At 42.2% G+C, this 15,056-nt stretch overlaps 1 protein-coding gene across 3 annotated transcripts in view; it reads left to right on the plus strand.

The window, feature by feature from the left end:
• Positions 1-6,271: 6,271 nt before the first annotated feature.
• The window catches only part of PAPSS1 (3'-phosphoadenosine 5'-phosphosulfate synthase 1), a 104,318-nt gene continuing 95,533 nt past the window's right edge, over positions 6,272-15,056 (plus strand). For 2 of the 3 annotated variants that reach the window (XM_028121301.2, XM_028121303.2), the window contains exons 1-2: positions 6,272-6,421; positions 6,659-6,820. In XM_028121301.2, coding sequence (XP_027977102.1) covers positions 6,362-6,421; positions 6,659-6,820 — 222 coding nt within the window. In that variant the 5' untranslated portion in view covers positions 6,272-6,361. The remainder of the gene's footprint in view (positions 6,422-6,658; positions 6,821-15,056) is intronic. The other variant, XM_028121302.2, reaches the window with a different exon arrangement.

Here is a 15,056-nt window from a genome sequence, read left to right on the forward strand (position 1 = left end):
CTAATAGGTGTATCGCTACTCTTGGTCTTTATGTTTTAGGCAATATCTATTGGTTTCTCACCTTGGAAAATGAAGATTTATCCCCCTTTCTTCTTCTGTCACCACCACGCACATACGTGCATGTGTTTACATTACTATGACCAGGTATGTGTGATTTAGAGCTGAGCCATGTAGTAAAACTATTACCATCCTTCCTTTCCACCATGATAGTTTTACCCTGAAGATAGTTTCTTTTTTTTTTTTTCTTTTCTTTTCTTTCCTTATGTGTGTGTGTGGTTTTCTTTGTGGAGTTCTTTATTGTTTTTTCTCTTCTTAAAAATAAGAAACTTCTTATGTGAAAAAAGAAAGAGTAGAGACATATGCCCTTGCTGTTTTTTTTTTCTTCTAAAGATTATTTCATAAGTGGTTATAGCCAACACTTCTGGTGCTGCATGCACATCCTCTCAGCCTTTACTATTGTGGAACATACCATCCTGACTTCCACTTGTGAATACACCTCCATTTCTTTGCATGAAGGCTTTCTTTGGGACAAGTGCCCTCTCTACTTAGTGCACTGCAATCCAAAATTACCATGGAATGAACACTCCACTTCCTAGGAGTAGTCCTTGAAGAATGACGGAAGGGAGTGGTATAAATACACCAGCTCTCTCCTCTCAGGTAATATATTTTGAAACATGTATTCAACACCGTTCCTCGGAGTTACTCAGTGGGATTAAGCTCCAGTTACCCACAATGGCTGCTTTATTGACTGCCTTCATGTTCCTATATCATGTTCCCCCTTTACTAATGGTGTTTCCTGGGCTCACCTCCCATATAAATGACTTGTACTCAAATCCTTCCTTCCATGCCCCCTGCTTCTTGAACAACACAAATTAAGACAATTAGTGCTGAGTATTTCTTATTATATCACATTTTAGGGTCATGATATCTGGTATCCCAGTTTTAGAAGATGCTAAAATTGATTAAACGGGTGCAGGTGGTATCAGCCTGATCCCTCCATTATAAAATTCCCTTTCCTACCTGTATTAGTCAGAGTTTTCCAGAGAAATAGAACCAATAGTATAGATAGATGGAGATTTATTATAAGGAAATAGCTCACGTGATCATGGAGGCTGAGAAGTCTCAAGATCTGTAGTCAGCAAGCTGGAGACCCAGGAGAGCAGATGGTACAGTTCCACTCCAAGCCCCAAAGCCTGAGAATCAGAAGAGCTGATGGCCTAAGTTCCAGTCTGAAAGATAGCAGGCATGACTCCCAAGAGACCAATGTTTCAGTTCGAGTCTGAAGGCAGGAAAAGACCAATGTCTTAGCTCAAAGTAAAGCAGGAGTTCTCTCTTACTTGCAGAAGAGTCATTTTTTGTTCTAATTACATCTTCAACTGACTGAATGAGGCCCACCCACATTAGAGAGAGCAATCTACTTAGTCTACTGATTCAAATGTTAATCTCATCCAGCAGCACCCTCACAGACTTACCCAGTATAATGTTTAACCATATATCTGGACACCCTGTCACCCATTCAGGTTGATACACAAAATTAACCATCACACTATCTTTCACTGAATACTTTTAGCAGACACTAATGATTATTGCCTATATTAATTACCTCATCAGGTGTTTAAAATGGTGATTTTTATTTCTTTTTTCTTTTCTCTTTCTTTCATAATTTAAATTTTAGGTAGTTAAGATAAAGTGCAAGATTGGTTTCTGCAGTAGAATTCAATGATTCATCACTTACATATAACACCCAGTGCTCATCATAACAAGTGCCCTCCTTACTACCCATCAAAAATGGTGATTTTAAAATGCTAATGTTCTTTCTGCATTTATTAGTTAAAATTTTATCAGTATAAACTGTTCTTCATCAACTATTTGATTACCCTGAAATACAGTTTGTATGGAAAGGGTGTGATAGGGATGCCTGGTTGGCTCAGTCAGTTGAGCGTCTGACTTCAGCTCAGGTCATGATCCCAGGGTCCTGGGATCGAGTTCTGCATTGGGCTCCTTGCTTAGCGGGGAGCCTGCTTTTCCCTCTGTCTGCCGTTCTCTCTGAGAAATAAATAAATAAAATCCAATGGGAAAAAAAGGGTGTGATAAATGTGTCCTTTTTGATGACTTACATTTCTAAGTAGTTATCACTAATATACCCCCAAACTCCTTTTCAGTTGTCTGAATCATTTTCAGTATTGATCATTTCCATCAGAAGCTCTATTAATTTTGTCTTCCTGAACAAGACTCTCCAAGGGCCTTCTGACTCCTTGGAGAGCCTCCTGACTGAGTATCCTCTAGACCCAGTACATGGCTGTCATCCCCAGATCTTCCTTCACCATCAACCTGGGAATTCCCTTTGGGCAGTCTCCTGTGTGGAAACTTCTGTTCTCTGAATGCCATGTCTCCCTTTTTCCATTTAAGTGGAGCATATCTTCCACTATTTCCTTGAGAAAGGTATATAACTCCAAATTCTAGGTTGGAAATTATTTTCTTTTGGAACTCTGAAGGTATTGTTCTATTTGTCTTCTAGCTTTCAGTGTTTTTCTTGGTACTCTCAATTCATTTTCATTCCTGATTCTTTGTTTTTGAACTCTCCTTCTCCTTGGAAGCTGGTAGGGTTTCCAAACAACAGTGCTATGCTTTGTATGTTCAATTTTTATCCATTGAGCTGGACAGTCAGGGAAAGACTCAAGTCTTTCACTTCTAGGATATTTTGTTGAATAATTTCCTTGGTTATTTCTTCCTCTGATTTTTCTCTTTCTGGAATTCCTAATATTTGGATGTTGGGTTTCCTGGACTGTTCTTTCTTTTAAAAATTCTATTTCTATTTTAGGGGATTTTTGCTCTGCATTCTGTGAGATATATTCACCTTTTCTTCCACTCCTGCTATCTTGTGTTTAATTTCCAAGAGCCCCATTTTGGTTCTGAATACTTACGGCATTGCCATTTCATCGATAAATCCTTCAACATGTAGCTTTAAAATTACTCCTTAAAAAATATAACAACAAAGCTATTATCACCAAAAAATGTAAGCTTTAATATCAAGAATCCAGGGACTCTTCAAATTTCCTCTCTTGCTATATACATTAAAAATTCTTCTCTATGTGAGTCAGTGGTCAAATAAACTCCATTTATTTTATTTAATTATATAATTAATTATTTTTTAAGATTTTTATTTATTTGAGAGAGACAGAGAGAGTGACAGAGACAGCAAGAGAGAGCACGAGTGAGGAGGAGAGGGAGAAGCAGGCTCCCCGCTGAGCAGAGAGCCAACACCGGGCTCAATCCCAGGACCCTGGGATCATGACCTGAGCTGAAGGCAGATGCTTAACTGAGCCACCCAGGCACCCCAAATTCCATATATTTTAATTGCTTTATAGTGATCTTGGGTTTTCTTTTAATTTTCAGTTCTTTATTTGTTTTTTTTTTCCCTTTAATTGAATTATTTAAGAATCAGGTCATTATGATGTAGGGTTTTCCACAGTTTGGATTTGGTTACTTGCATTTATGGTGGTTTTACACCTTCCTCTTTCCTCTGCCTTAACTGTAAACTGGTAATTAGGCCTGAAAGCTTGATTAGGATCAGGTTTGATTGCAAGGGGGCATTAATACTACAGGAGGCAAAAAAGTTCTGATGTTCTTTATTTTCATGATGTTAGTTGCCATGAACATCATTATCTTTATCCATTATTTCATTAGAAGGTAAAAATGGTGATGTCATAATCCTCTATCTCCTTCTTCATTTATTAAGCTATATTTCTACAAGGAGAACTTCCTCTCATCAATGTTTTAAAAAGATTTATCTATTTTAGAGAGAGAGAGAGTGCATGAGGGGCAGAGGGAGAGGGAGACAGAATCTCAATGAATCCGTGCTCAGCACAGAGCCTGACATGGGGCTTGATTTCAAGACCCTAAGATCACGACCCAAGCCGAAACCAAGAGTTAATGCTTAACCGACTGCACCACCCATGTGCCCCTCTCATCAATTTTTTCATTACCTGACTTACAGTTAATGCAGAGAAGGCAGGGTAAATGTTTAATTCTTTCCCTTTATTTATCAATTTTCAAAATCATGAGTTGGCTCCCTAGCATCCTCCAAAGATGTCAATGAGTTCTCTTTTAATTATCATCATTATCAGCGTATCGACATCTACATTTAAACATATTTTGTGTCAATACCTTATAGTTATTATCTCTTTGTTGCTCTAATCTAATTATGCCATCTTTGATGTGAGAAAACTTCTTGAAGTTGACTTCTGAGTCTTTTTGACATAGTCCTGTGGTTTTTGTTGTTGTTTAATTCTAGTGTTCTTTGATAATTTCCTTGTTTCTGGTTTGACGAGATGTTACAGGCTCATTCGTATGACTGATGCTTGGAATCATGAATTTGAACTGAGACTATCAAAGTAAACTCATAATATATTTTAACCCTAAAAATGTCTTTCATTGGAAAATCTCAGAAATATGGACTGAGAAACAATAAGCACAACTAGAAGCCCAGGTTGTGATGTCTTTATATCATTTTCCTCTAAATATCATTTTGTAGGACTCGTTGGAAAAATGGATGATTCCATATGTGGTGCTGTGTTCTCATTTGAACTTCAAGTTCATTCCTGTTACTGGCAGAATTGAGAATTATATTGAAATTCAGTTCTATATACAGACTTCAAATTGAACATCCCCTAGAAAGAGCTATAGGGAACCACTGACATTTTACATGGTCAAGTAAACAAAGTCAGATTTCCATTTTAGAAGTACCACTCGGACAGCAATTCAAGAATGGTGTATGTGACAGGGGTGTGGGCAGCAGCTGCACAGGTGGGAGGATGCCTAGTTAAGGGTATTAGTTGTGATTCATCTTGGATATGGGCAAGGCCTAATAAAAGACAGTAACAGTGGGGGAAATAGAGAACTGATTTGCTAGCTATTAAGAAGCAATAGCTTCAGGTCTTAGTGATTGAAAATGGTGTGTGTGTGGGGGCGCGGCGGGGGGGGGCGGGGAGGTGGAAGGGAGCCTGGAGGATGGGAGGTGGAGAGTACTGGGTTACTGAGAACTTCTAACAACTATTTTTGTGCCAGAGGTAAGCTATGGAAAAGTCCTTAAGAGTAATGGGAGGGGGGCAAGAACTCGCGGTGGAAGCTCCCCCATACCCCAGCCCATTTTCCTATGAACTAGCCTTGTAATAATCAGGTAAATTTGAAAATGTCCTGCACAGGTGGGCATTCTACCCTGTGGTAACCAGCAGCCTTCCCTAAGCCTGGGTTTCAGTCCTCTAAGAATTCCTGGAAAAGCTAATAATATAGGGGCCCTTTTGGCCTACCCGGTAAGAATTACTGGACAGAAATCTGATATGAAGAGAGGTCTCCCAAGTGGGGAAGGAGGCACCTTGCAGATAACCACGAATCCCAGTCAAGATGCTAATCACTGATGACCAAGGATGGGGCATTGACTGTTTTTTGAAGTGCGCCGCCGAGCAGAATTTTTTTTTTAAAGATTTTATTTATTTATTCATGAGAGACAGAGGTAGAGAGAGAGAGAGAGAGAAGCAGAGGGAGAAGTAGGCTCCCAAGGAGCAGTGAGCCTGATGCGGGACTCGATACTAGGACCCTGGGATCATGACCTGAGCTGAAGGCATATGCTTAACCATCTGAGCCACCCAGGCGCCCCGCCGACCAGAATTTTAAAGCCATCAAGAGGAACGTGTGGCGAATGAGCTGTCCGGTAAATCATTTCTTCCCTTTGCGAGGCTGTAAAATCCCTTTTTTAAATGCGGCCAGGTGGGTAAAGGGTGGCCAGGGTGACAAAGATACAGATGGGGCAGACAGGAGACAGGTGGCCAGGCTTGAGGAAAAGGCACAGGGGCAAGAGACTACATCAATGTCTTCTCCCAACCAGCATCAGCTGCAAGGGAGCCAAGCACGCTAAGAGCCAAGAGGCAGGCATCTCCCTTGCCCTTCCGTGGGCGGCACGCGCCTGGGACTCGTTTCCAGCCTCAGCGCCTGCGCAGCACAAGAGGGCGAGATGGGGAGAAGCCAGGAAACTTCCACGACTACCTTCCCAGGCCCCGCCCCTTCCTCAGAATCAAGAGGGAGGAGCGTCGCGCGCGTTCCGAGCGCCAAAGCCCCGCCCCCAACTCCGGCCTAAGGTTCGCGCCCGCCGCTTCGCCCCTCCCCACATACCTCCGCTCCAGACCCATTTCGGAGGCGCGGCCGACGCGCCACGCAGGAGGCTCGAGGACGAGCGCGTGCGTACGTAAGCGCGCGCCAACCCCAGCGCGAGGAGGCCCCGCCTTCCCGTCCCGCCCCCTCCGGCCTCTCCTCCTGTTACCCTCCTGGAGCTGAGGATCCCGGCACCCGAGCGCACTCTGCGGCTATGGAGGTCCCTGGGAGTCTGTGCAAGAAAGTCAAGCTGAGCAATACTGCGCAGAACTGGGTGAGTCGGGGCAGAGGAGCGAAGGAGGCTCTGGGAGGCTATGGCTGCAGCTCGTTCCGGAGCCGCTGCTTCCTTCCCGCCTCCTCTGCATCCTCCCTGGAGCTCGGGGATGGTACCCGAGGCCGCGGTGCCTCCCAGCTGGGGCGGTGTTGTGGGGTGGGGGGGCGTCTGGGCTGGCGCGGCTGGGGACTCTGGCTGGGCGCGGTGTGCGGTCCGACCCACCTTCTGGGGGGGAAGAATGCCCTCTTCCCCAGCTCCTCGGCTCAGAAGAGACCTGGAAGAGAATCTTTTGGGAGTGAGCTGGCGGCTGCTGAAGCGTGCACCCCTGACGGGGGATGCTGCCCGCATCCCTTGAAGTGGCCTGAAGGTCTGCGGAGGAGGCGAAGGCGGGCGCATTCGGTGCGTTCTAGTTTTTCTTGGCTCTGCCAGTACACTTAGCCCAGGTTTGGATCCATCTCCACGTCTTTCCATTTCTGAGTTTCAGTGTGAAGGGAGAGTACCCAACAATGTGGCCATTCATGAGTTGAGACTGATCTGAACTGAGGTTCTTTGTCGCTCGGTATTAAATTGGAATGTCTAACAAATAACATGGAGTCTTAAGGACTCGATTTCTGGAGACAGTAAGGTATGGGAAGACTAATGGTTTATAACGTTTAACAAGAACTGCCAGTTGGATTTGATGGTCAAGTGCTGTGCCCTCAGAAGGTTGCTTCCTTCCTTAATTTGATGATCAACAGCCTTAAGATTTTGTAAGTGTAGAGCAGATTGCAGTGGGGAGAGGGGGAGGGGAAGGGGGTGTCCAACTTCGGAGTCAGGAAAGGAAGTGGTTTTAAGTTTAGATGGGTTTTTATTTCACAGTGTGATAGGATCATGAGGTTTAATTTTAAATGCAACCTTGCAAATCATCATTACCCTTGATGGGTCAAAGAAACAAAAGCCATTTCAGGCAAATGCTCCTTTGAAGTCGTGAATTTACCATATCTGTTGTTACCAAGGATTCTCATCTGATTCCTTTCTCCTTTTAACCTTATGTGATAAGGAGGGAATGAAGTAAAAGGTGAATTACAACATTGGAAAGAGCATTGGACTACTGGTCGCTGGTTCCAGCTTTGCCATTTAGTAGCTCAGTGCTCTTGAGGAAAAACACTCTGTGTCTTTAAACCTTAGCTGAATTAACAAGGGTGTAATAGTGTGCACTTCTCTGGGCTGTTTCGAGGAGTAACGAAGATAATTTGAAGGTGCGGTGAAACCGCTACCATGTAACTTAGTATTGTTCCTGTACCTTGAAGTATTTCCTAGTTAGGGAAATAAGGTTGGCTAAATTAGGGTATTTACAGATACTTTCAGTTATACCATCCATAAATTTATTAACTTTTGCCAAATAGATGTGTGTTCTTTGTAGAGACTTGTGCTGCTCTTGGAGAAGATAAAAAATGAGGGACTCCGTGCTTGCCTTTCAGTTGCTCATGGCCTGGTTGGGCTTCTAAGTGGCATTTGCCAGGTGATGAATATCACACCACAGTGAGTGGTGTAAGACGCGTTTTATCGCAATTTAGGGCAGAGGTTAGTTTCTCCTGGGTGTTTGGAGAGGGTTTATGGAGGAGAAATGTGCTCAGATTTGTGAGTCAGAGAGGGACTGAATGAATAAGGGCTGGGAAAAAGAATATTATTTTTACTCCAGGAACAACGAGGAAACCTGTTTACTCGGGAGATTTTTTTTTTTTTTTTTAGATTTTTATTTATTTATTTGAGGGGGGGGAGAGGTCCAGGGAGAGCGAATGGGGGGGAGGGGCAGAGGGAGAGACTCTTCAAGCGGACTTCCTGCTGAGCATGCCAAGAACGAACCCGCAGGACTCAATCTCCTCACCCTGAGATCATGACCTTGGCCAAAACCAATAGTTGAACATTTAACTGACTGAGCTACCCGGGCACTCCTACTCTGGAGAATTTTTATTGAGGAGTGGAGATAAGTTTGAATGGGTAGGGTGGGGCTAGGTTGTGCAGTTGTTAACGTTTGGTTGCTGAGTTAAGACTTAATTCCATAGGAGATTTTTGAGGATGCTAGAATTTTTAATTTTATGGGCCTTATAAGTCTTTTTTTTGCCCCAATAGAGAACATCCCTCGTATTTCCCTTTCACATACGTAAGTTAACTAATAGACACTAGTGTGAAGAACCCATACACCTTTAAAGTTTCCATCACATGACGAAATTGGATTTCCAGGAAGATTGGGCTACTGAGGAAATTAAATACTGCTAGAGTCCAGATGTGAAAGTCCTGGAGAACAGACAGGGTTTTAGTGAGGTTTCAATGAATTAATAGATTTGAAGCATGCCTGGTACATGAGCACTATTTAAGTTATTCTTGGTGTGAATTCAAGTGTGAGGGTGCAAAGGGCTAGGCTAATGTGGTAGTGGGAATAGCGGAATAGGTGCATTAAAAACATTCAAAGAAGAGTAAGAAGGAGCTGACTAGAATTAGGGGATGAAAGAGGGAGGCGGGTTAAAAGTTGATACTGAGGTTTTAATCCCGGGACATGGGGAGAAAGTTGGTGACATGCTGGGAAATGGGGAAGTAGATTGGGGGCTAGGGTAACAGTGATAATAGTTAAACACTGAAAGAGAGTTTACTCTGTGCCCGGTACAGTTTGAAATGTTTACCTAAATTAACTTACTGAGTTTTTGCAACATTTCTGAAGTGGGTGTCATGAGAGAGGGTTCTTTAAAGCTGCCTGGGCTCAGATCTGGGCTCCACTGTTTACTAACCATGTAACCTTTGGCTAGTCACTTAATTTCTCTGTGCATCCATTTGCTCGTCTATAAAATGGAAATGCTAGTCTCACTGGGGTATTGTGAAGATTGAAAGCTAATATATGAAAAATGCTTAGAACAAAGTCAGCATATAGTAAGTGTTGTGTCTGGTTCTTTTTTTTTTACATTTACCTTCTTCATTGCAATTAGTATTTCTACCTAATGGATGAAGGAAGTGAGGCACAGAGAGGTCATAGAGTGTGTTAGTGGTGGATCCAGTTTTCAGCACGCTGAGTGTGAGGGACAGCTTTAGTAGATATGCTATCCAGTAGAAATATAATGTGAGCCACATATATAGTTTAAAATTTTCTAGAGGGCCCTTTAAAAAAGTAAAAAGAGGGGCGCCTGGGTGGCTCAGTCGTTGTGTCTGCCTTCGGCTCAGATCATGATCCCAGGGTCCTGGGATCGAGCCCCACATCGGGCTCCCTGCTCGGCGGGAAGCCTGCTTCTCCCTCTCCCACTCCCCCTGCTTGGGTTCCCTCTCTCGCTGTGTCTCTCTCTGTCAAATAAATAAATAAAATCTTAAAAAAGAACGTAAAAAGAAACAGGTTGAAATAAACTTTAATAATATGTTTTATTTATCCCAACATATCTAAAACAGTCACTTCAATATAAATGTAACTTCAGTACTACCATAATCAGTATAAAATTACTAAGATATTTTACTTAAGTGTATATTTTACACGTACACATCTCAGTTCAGACCAGCCTCATTTCATATACTCAGTAGGGACATGTGGTCAATACAATGATTGGGACTGAATGAGCTTAAGGTTGGAAATAAAGATGTGATGGTTGAATTTGAGTTAGAGAATACAGAGAAAAAAGTAAGTCCTAGGCTTTGGGTAATACCTCCTGTGAAGGAGCAGGTAAAAGAAGTGGATTCATGAGAGATAGGCAAAGACATGGGAAAATGTAACGTTACAGGATTGGGGAATGTTATTTAGTATTACAGGAAGATGTCTCCATATACTTACAAGAATGGGAAAGAGAAATCAGGAGTGAACTTTCCCTGTTAGCTTCCTCTTAGCTCAGTCGGACAAAGCGTCGGATGTAATGGATATCATTCTCCATCTGATAGAACCTTTCTCCAATGGGATCAGCTTTTATCTGCCCTTGGGAGTATGTTAGCTGGGCTGAGGGAAATGTGGGGCACTCAGTTCAGGCCCAGGTGTTATTCACCCATTTGGTAGAATCCTGTTGGGTTGCTTAGAGCTGCCTTACACTGGAGGTGAAGCCTACTGCCCACAGAGTGATCTGACATTCAGAAGCACAGACAGTCTCACTCTGATTTGCCTTTCCATTCCCCTCTCTCCCACCACTCCCCAAATTTCCATAGCTCCCTGTTTCCACCCCCGACTTTCTTTCTGTACCTTCCATCATCATGGTTTTACACAAGCCCTTTCCTTCTGCCTGGGATGCCTGTTAACCTTTATCACTTAGTAAAATCTTCAGAGCTGTGGGCTCCTTTACCATACGGCGCGGCCTTCTGTGTGCACATACTCTTGCCCGTTGCTGAATTGTTTGTGCACCCTGTATCATGTTGCATGCTGCTGTTACCATGTATCATGTAGTGAGATTTCATGACGGATGTTCCGTGTCTACACGCAGCTCGTATAGCAGGATGGGGATAAGGAGTGTGCTACAGAGTAAGCTTCAGTGCTTCAGATATTAAAAGCCTAGATAGCATTATCTCTGTACCGCTTAAGTTAGAGAATAAACTCCATATGTGGTAGGATTCAAATTACAGTTTTGTCATTTACCACCTGTGTGATCTTGGGCACATTACCTAACGCCTCTCTGCCTCACTGCCTCACTGTCCTCAAAGGTAATAATGTAGTTAATAAAACATAGCTTATAGTGGGGATAATAGTGCTTACCTTCCTAGGGTTATAGTAAGGTTTAAATAAGTCACTATATTTGAAGCACGACGGTGGTGCCTGGCACATGAGCACTATTTAAGGTGTTCTTGTTATTATTTATTAATCAAAAATATTTAACACCAACTTTGTGCAAGCCTTTATTTAGGTGCTGGGGATGCGGTGGTAAAAAGACAGAGTCCTACCTGCTCTTGTGGATATTGCATTCTATCTGGGAAAGAGTTAATTAAAAGGCAAACAAATGAACAAGATAATTTTCCTTTTTACCAGTTCTCCGTTTTTGAGCAGTTTGTTCCTTATAGTGGTAGATGCCTTTCATAGAAGGCCAGTAGCCCACTCTGGATTTTGGGGAAGACCGAGGTGGAACAGAAAAGAAACAAGCATGCAGAAATGGAACACACAGCTGATGAAAAGCTGAGGAAGAGGCCAGTATATTCATTCTTCAGAACATTGGCCTGACTGTGGTCAGGGGCAGGTATTGATCTTCCAGGGAGATGCTGCTAGAAAAATTGCCTGAAGAAGAGGGAAAGCTGGACTTCTACTAAGAATGGACTCTTGATGTTGACTAACAGTAATAACAAGAAGAATGATGGCAAGGTCTGGATCTGTGTTGTCTAATCTGATAGCTACCAGCCACCTGTGGCAATCGAAATTTAGCTAAAACTAAGTATAATAAAAAATTCTTTTCCGTTGCTGCATGTGCTACACTGCCTTATGTAGTTAATGGCCAGTATTGGACAGTGCAGAATAGAACATTTTCATGGTCTTAGAGCATTGTATTGGACAGGGCAGGTCTAGAAAGTTCTTTTGGGATAGCTGCCAACACTTTTTTCTACTCTCTATGTATTTATGGATTCATTTTTACTTTCTTTCGGGGCAAGGAAATTTCGAGAGATAGTGGTTTCTTTGGAATCATGCTTCTGGGCGATTCTGCAGCCCTGGCTTCTGGCAGGGTACCAGCCTTGTTAGCCTTCCCTTAGCAGAGTTGTGTCTCTAGATGTGAATTGTGAAATAAGCTTTCCCTGGCTCTGTTACATTTGAGTTTTGAGTGGTAGTTCTCTACTCCAACAGTTCTGAACCAGGTAAAATTTTGCCACTCCTAGGAGGGTGTTTGACAATGTCTGGAGACATTTTTGGTTGTTAACGTGTGCGCACGCACGCACCGTGGGGCTTCTGGCATCTGTTGGATAGAGGATGCTGCTAAACATCCCACGGTACACAGGACAGCTCCCACAACAGAATTACCTGGTTCTAAAAGTCATTAATGCTGAAATTGAGAAACACTGTTTTATTCTTTGCTTTGAGTAAGAAAAAGGGAAAAAACTGCGTGACTGTGAAATGCAAAATTAGTAATTTAAAGTAAAATCTAGTTGATAATACCATTTTCTCACCCACCAGCCTGGAAGTTACCATCTTTTGCTCTGAGACAGATCAATTATTTATAGCATACCAGTGACAGAATAGTCAAACTCCAACCCTGAATTGTTTTGAAAGCAAATTACTAAGTAAATTAAGTGAAGAGAATAATTTTTCTTTTTGGTATTTACTTAAGTGGTAATTACTTCTGTGAAATATTGTTTAAGGGTACAGTTCTTTACCAAGTGAGTTTTAACAATAAAAATAGTGGGAATATTAGACATTATCTATAGAAGTCCAGTTTCTAATTTTTAGATGAATGTAGCCATTATTCAGTCTCTTCTCTAGTTTTTTTGATGCTTGCATCCCTTCCCTGTGTCTTTATTTCTCATATGTCTAAGTGTACGGTTCATTTTTTTTTAGTATATTCATAGAGTTGTACAGCCATCACCAATATCTAATTTTAGAACATTTTCATTGCCCCGAAAAGAAATCCTATACCCATGAGCAGTCATTCCCCTTCCTACCCCTTCCTCCTCTGTAGCTCTTGACAACCGGTAGTCTACATTCTGTCTCTGGATTTCCCTTCCAAACTTTCCTATAAATGGAATCATAAAATGTATGGCCTATTGTGTCTGGCTTTTTTAACTTAGCATGATGTTTTCAAGGTTCCTCCATGTTGTAGCATGTTATCAAACTTTATTCCTTTAGATGGTTGGATAATATTCCATTTTATGGATATATGCTACATTTTGTTTATCCATTCGTCAGTTGATGTACGTTTGAGTTGTTTCTCTTCCTTGGCTATTATGGGTAATGTTGCCGTGAACATTCGTGTACACATTTTTGTGTGTACTCGCCTACGGTTTTAGTAGTTAATTTCAACTTCGAGGTAGTTGTTAGTGTATTTTTGTCTGCCCAGCTGCTGAGCTGAGTCTTATGTGTAGTCACCCTGGTGGGAGGTGCAGGGGTCTGTCATGGTGTAATGATTTCTTTATCTGTTTATACTTTGTTTCTTCTCTGAAAAAAAATTTTTTTTAAGATTTTATTTATTCATTTGATAGACACAGCGAGAGAGGGAACACAAGCAGGGGGAGTGGGAGAGGGAGAAGCAGGCTTCCTGCAGAGCAGGGAGCCCGATGTGGGGCTCGATCCCAGGACCCTGGGATCATGACCTGAGCCAAAGGCAGATGCTTAACGACTGAGCCACCCAGGCGCCCCATTCCCTGAAATGTTTTTTTTTTTTTTTTAATTTTATCCCCAGTATCTAGAAGGGCTCGATCACCAGATAGTCTTAGATTGGTTTCTGACTTCTAGGAATCTCTTAGAGCTGGGCTTTCCACCTGGAGGTCATCCAGGGGCCCTTTCATTAAAGGTATTGACATTTTAAAAAAATCTCCATTAAATATTTAAAGATTACTTAATATTTAAGACAGACCCGTTGGAGAGCCGTCATGTATATACAGAGCACATGCATGATAGTTGATGTCAATCAGGAAAGCCTGCCAGTAACTTAGTTTTGATTCAGGAGGCCTGGGGTAGAGATTCACTTTCTGACCAGAAGCATCCTTCCAGTGTTGCTGTGCAACGTGTTTTGCAGTAGCAAGTTTTTAAGTATACCATTTTCAGATTTTCTCAGCCTCCAGGAATATATGATCTTCTCTTTTGCTGTTTGTCTTTGGCTTGTTCAAAAGATTAACTTCAGTTACCAGTAACTGAACTAATTGATCAGTAACTTTGTGAAGTAAAAGCTTCTTCTCTTTGTATGTACTCGACCATCTCTTCAACTTATTCACATGATACTCTGCCATCTCTCCATAGTCTGTGTTGAGACATAAAAGAAACATGACTGTTAATCATTTCAGAGATGCTCTTGGAGGAGCACACTGTTTAGCAGTCAGTTTAAGGTGGGTCATGGGGTGGGTGATGGGTGTTGAGTCCAGAATTATGCTTGATATTTGATATATGCTCTGTGCTTTTATAGATTTCACTTAAAAAGGCAGAGTTGTTCATCAAATCATAGTAAACTCACAAGGCATTACAATTCTTTAAATGACATCATAGGAGAAGTTAATTTCTCCCATAGGGAAGTGGATAAAATAAAACCGCCCATGTGGAAATTAAGGTGGGTCAAAAAGGCACACAGGGCCACTTGTGTGTGTCATGACAGAAGTTTGTAGAATGTGTAGAAAATGTGCACCACAAGTATCAGAGGCCTGGTGATGTTAGCCTAGTAACAGGACTGATGGTTGTTTAGCCCCAAGTGTAGAAAGTGAGTAAATTCTCTTGAAATGAATTGTCCCACTTCTGCTAAACTTAAGGCTTCTGAATGTCAGTCATCATTTCATTTGCAAGTTATACAGAGAAAACAAATCATGCTTTAAAATAAATGCCTCAGGGGCGCCTGGGTGGCTCAGTCGTTAAGCGTCTGCCTTCCGCTCAGGTCATGATCCCAGGGTCCTGGGATCGAGCCCTGCATTGGATCCCTGCTCGGCTGGGAGCCTGCTCTCCCTCTCCCACTCCCCCTGCTTGTGTTCCCTCTCTTGCTGTGTCTCTCCCTGTCAAATGAATAAATAAAATCTTTAAAAA

Source organism: Eumetopias jubatus, unplaced genomic scaffold (genome assembly GCF_037043125.1).
Source record: "Eumetopias jubatus isolate StellerSeaLion01/CBP00866 unplaced genomic scaffold, mEumJub1_p1.0 scaffold_2, whole genome shotgun sequence".
Lineage (NCBI taxonomy): Eukaryota > Metazoa > Chordata > Mammalia > Carnivora > Otariidae > Eumetopias > Eumetopias jubatus.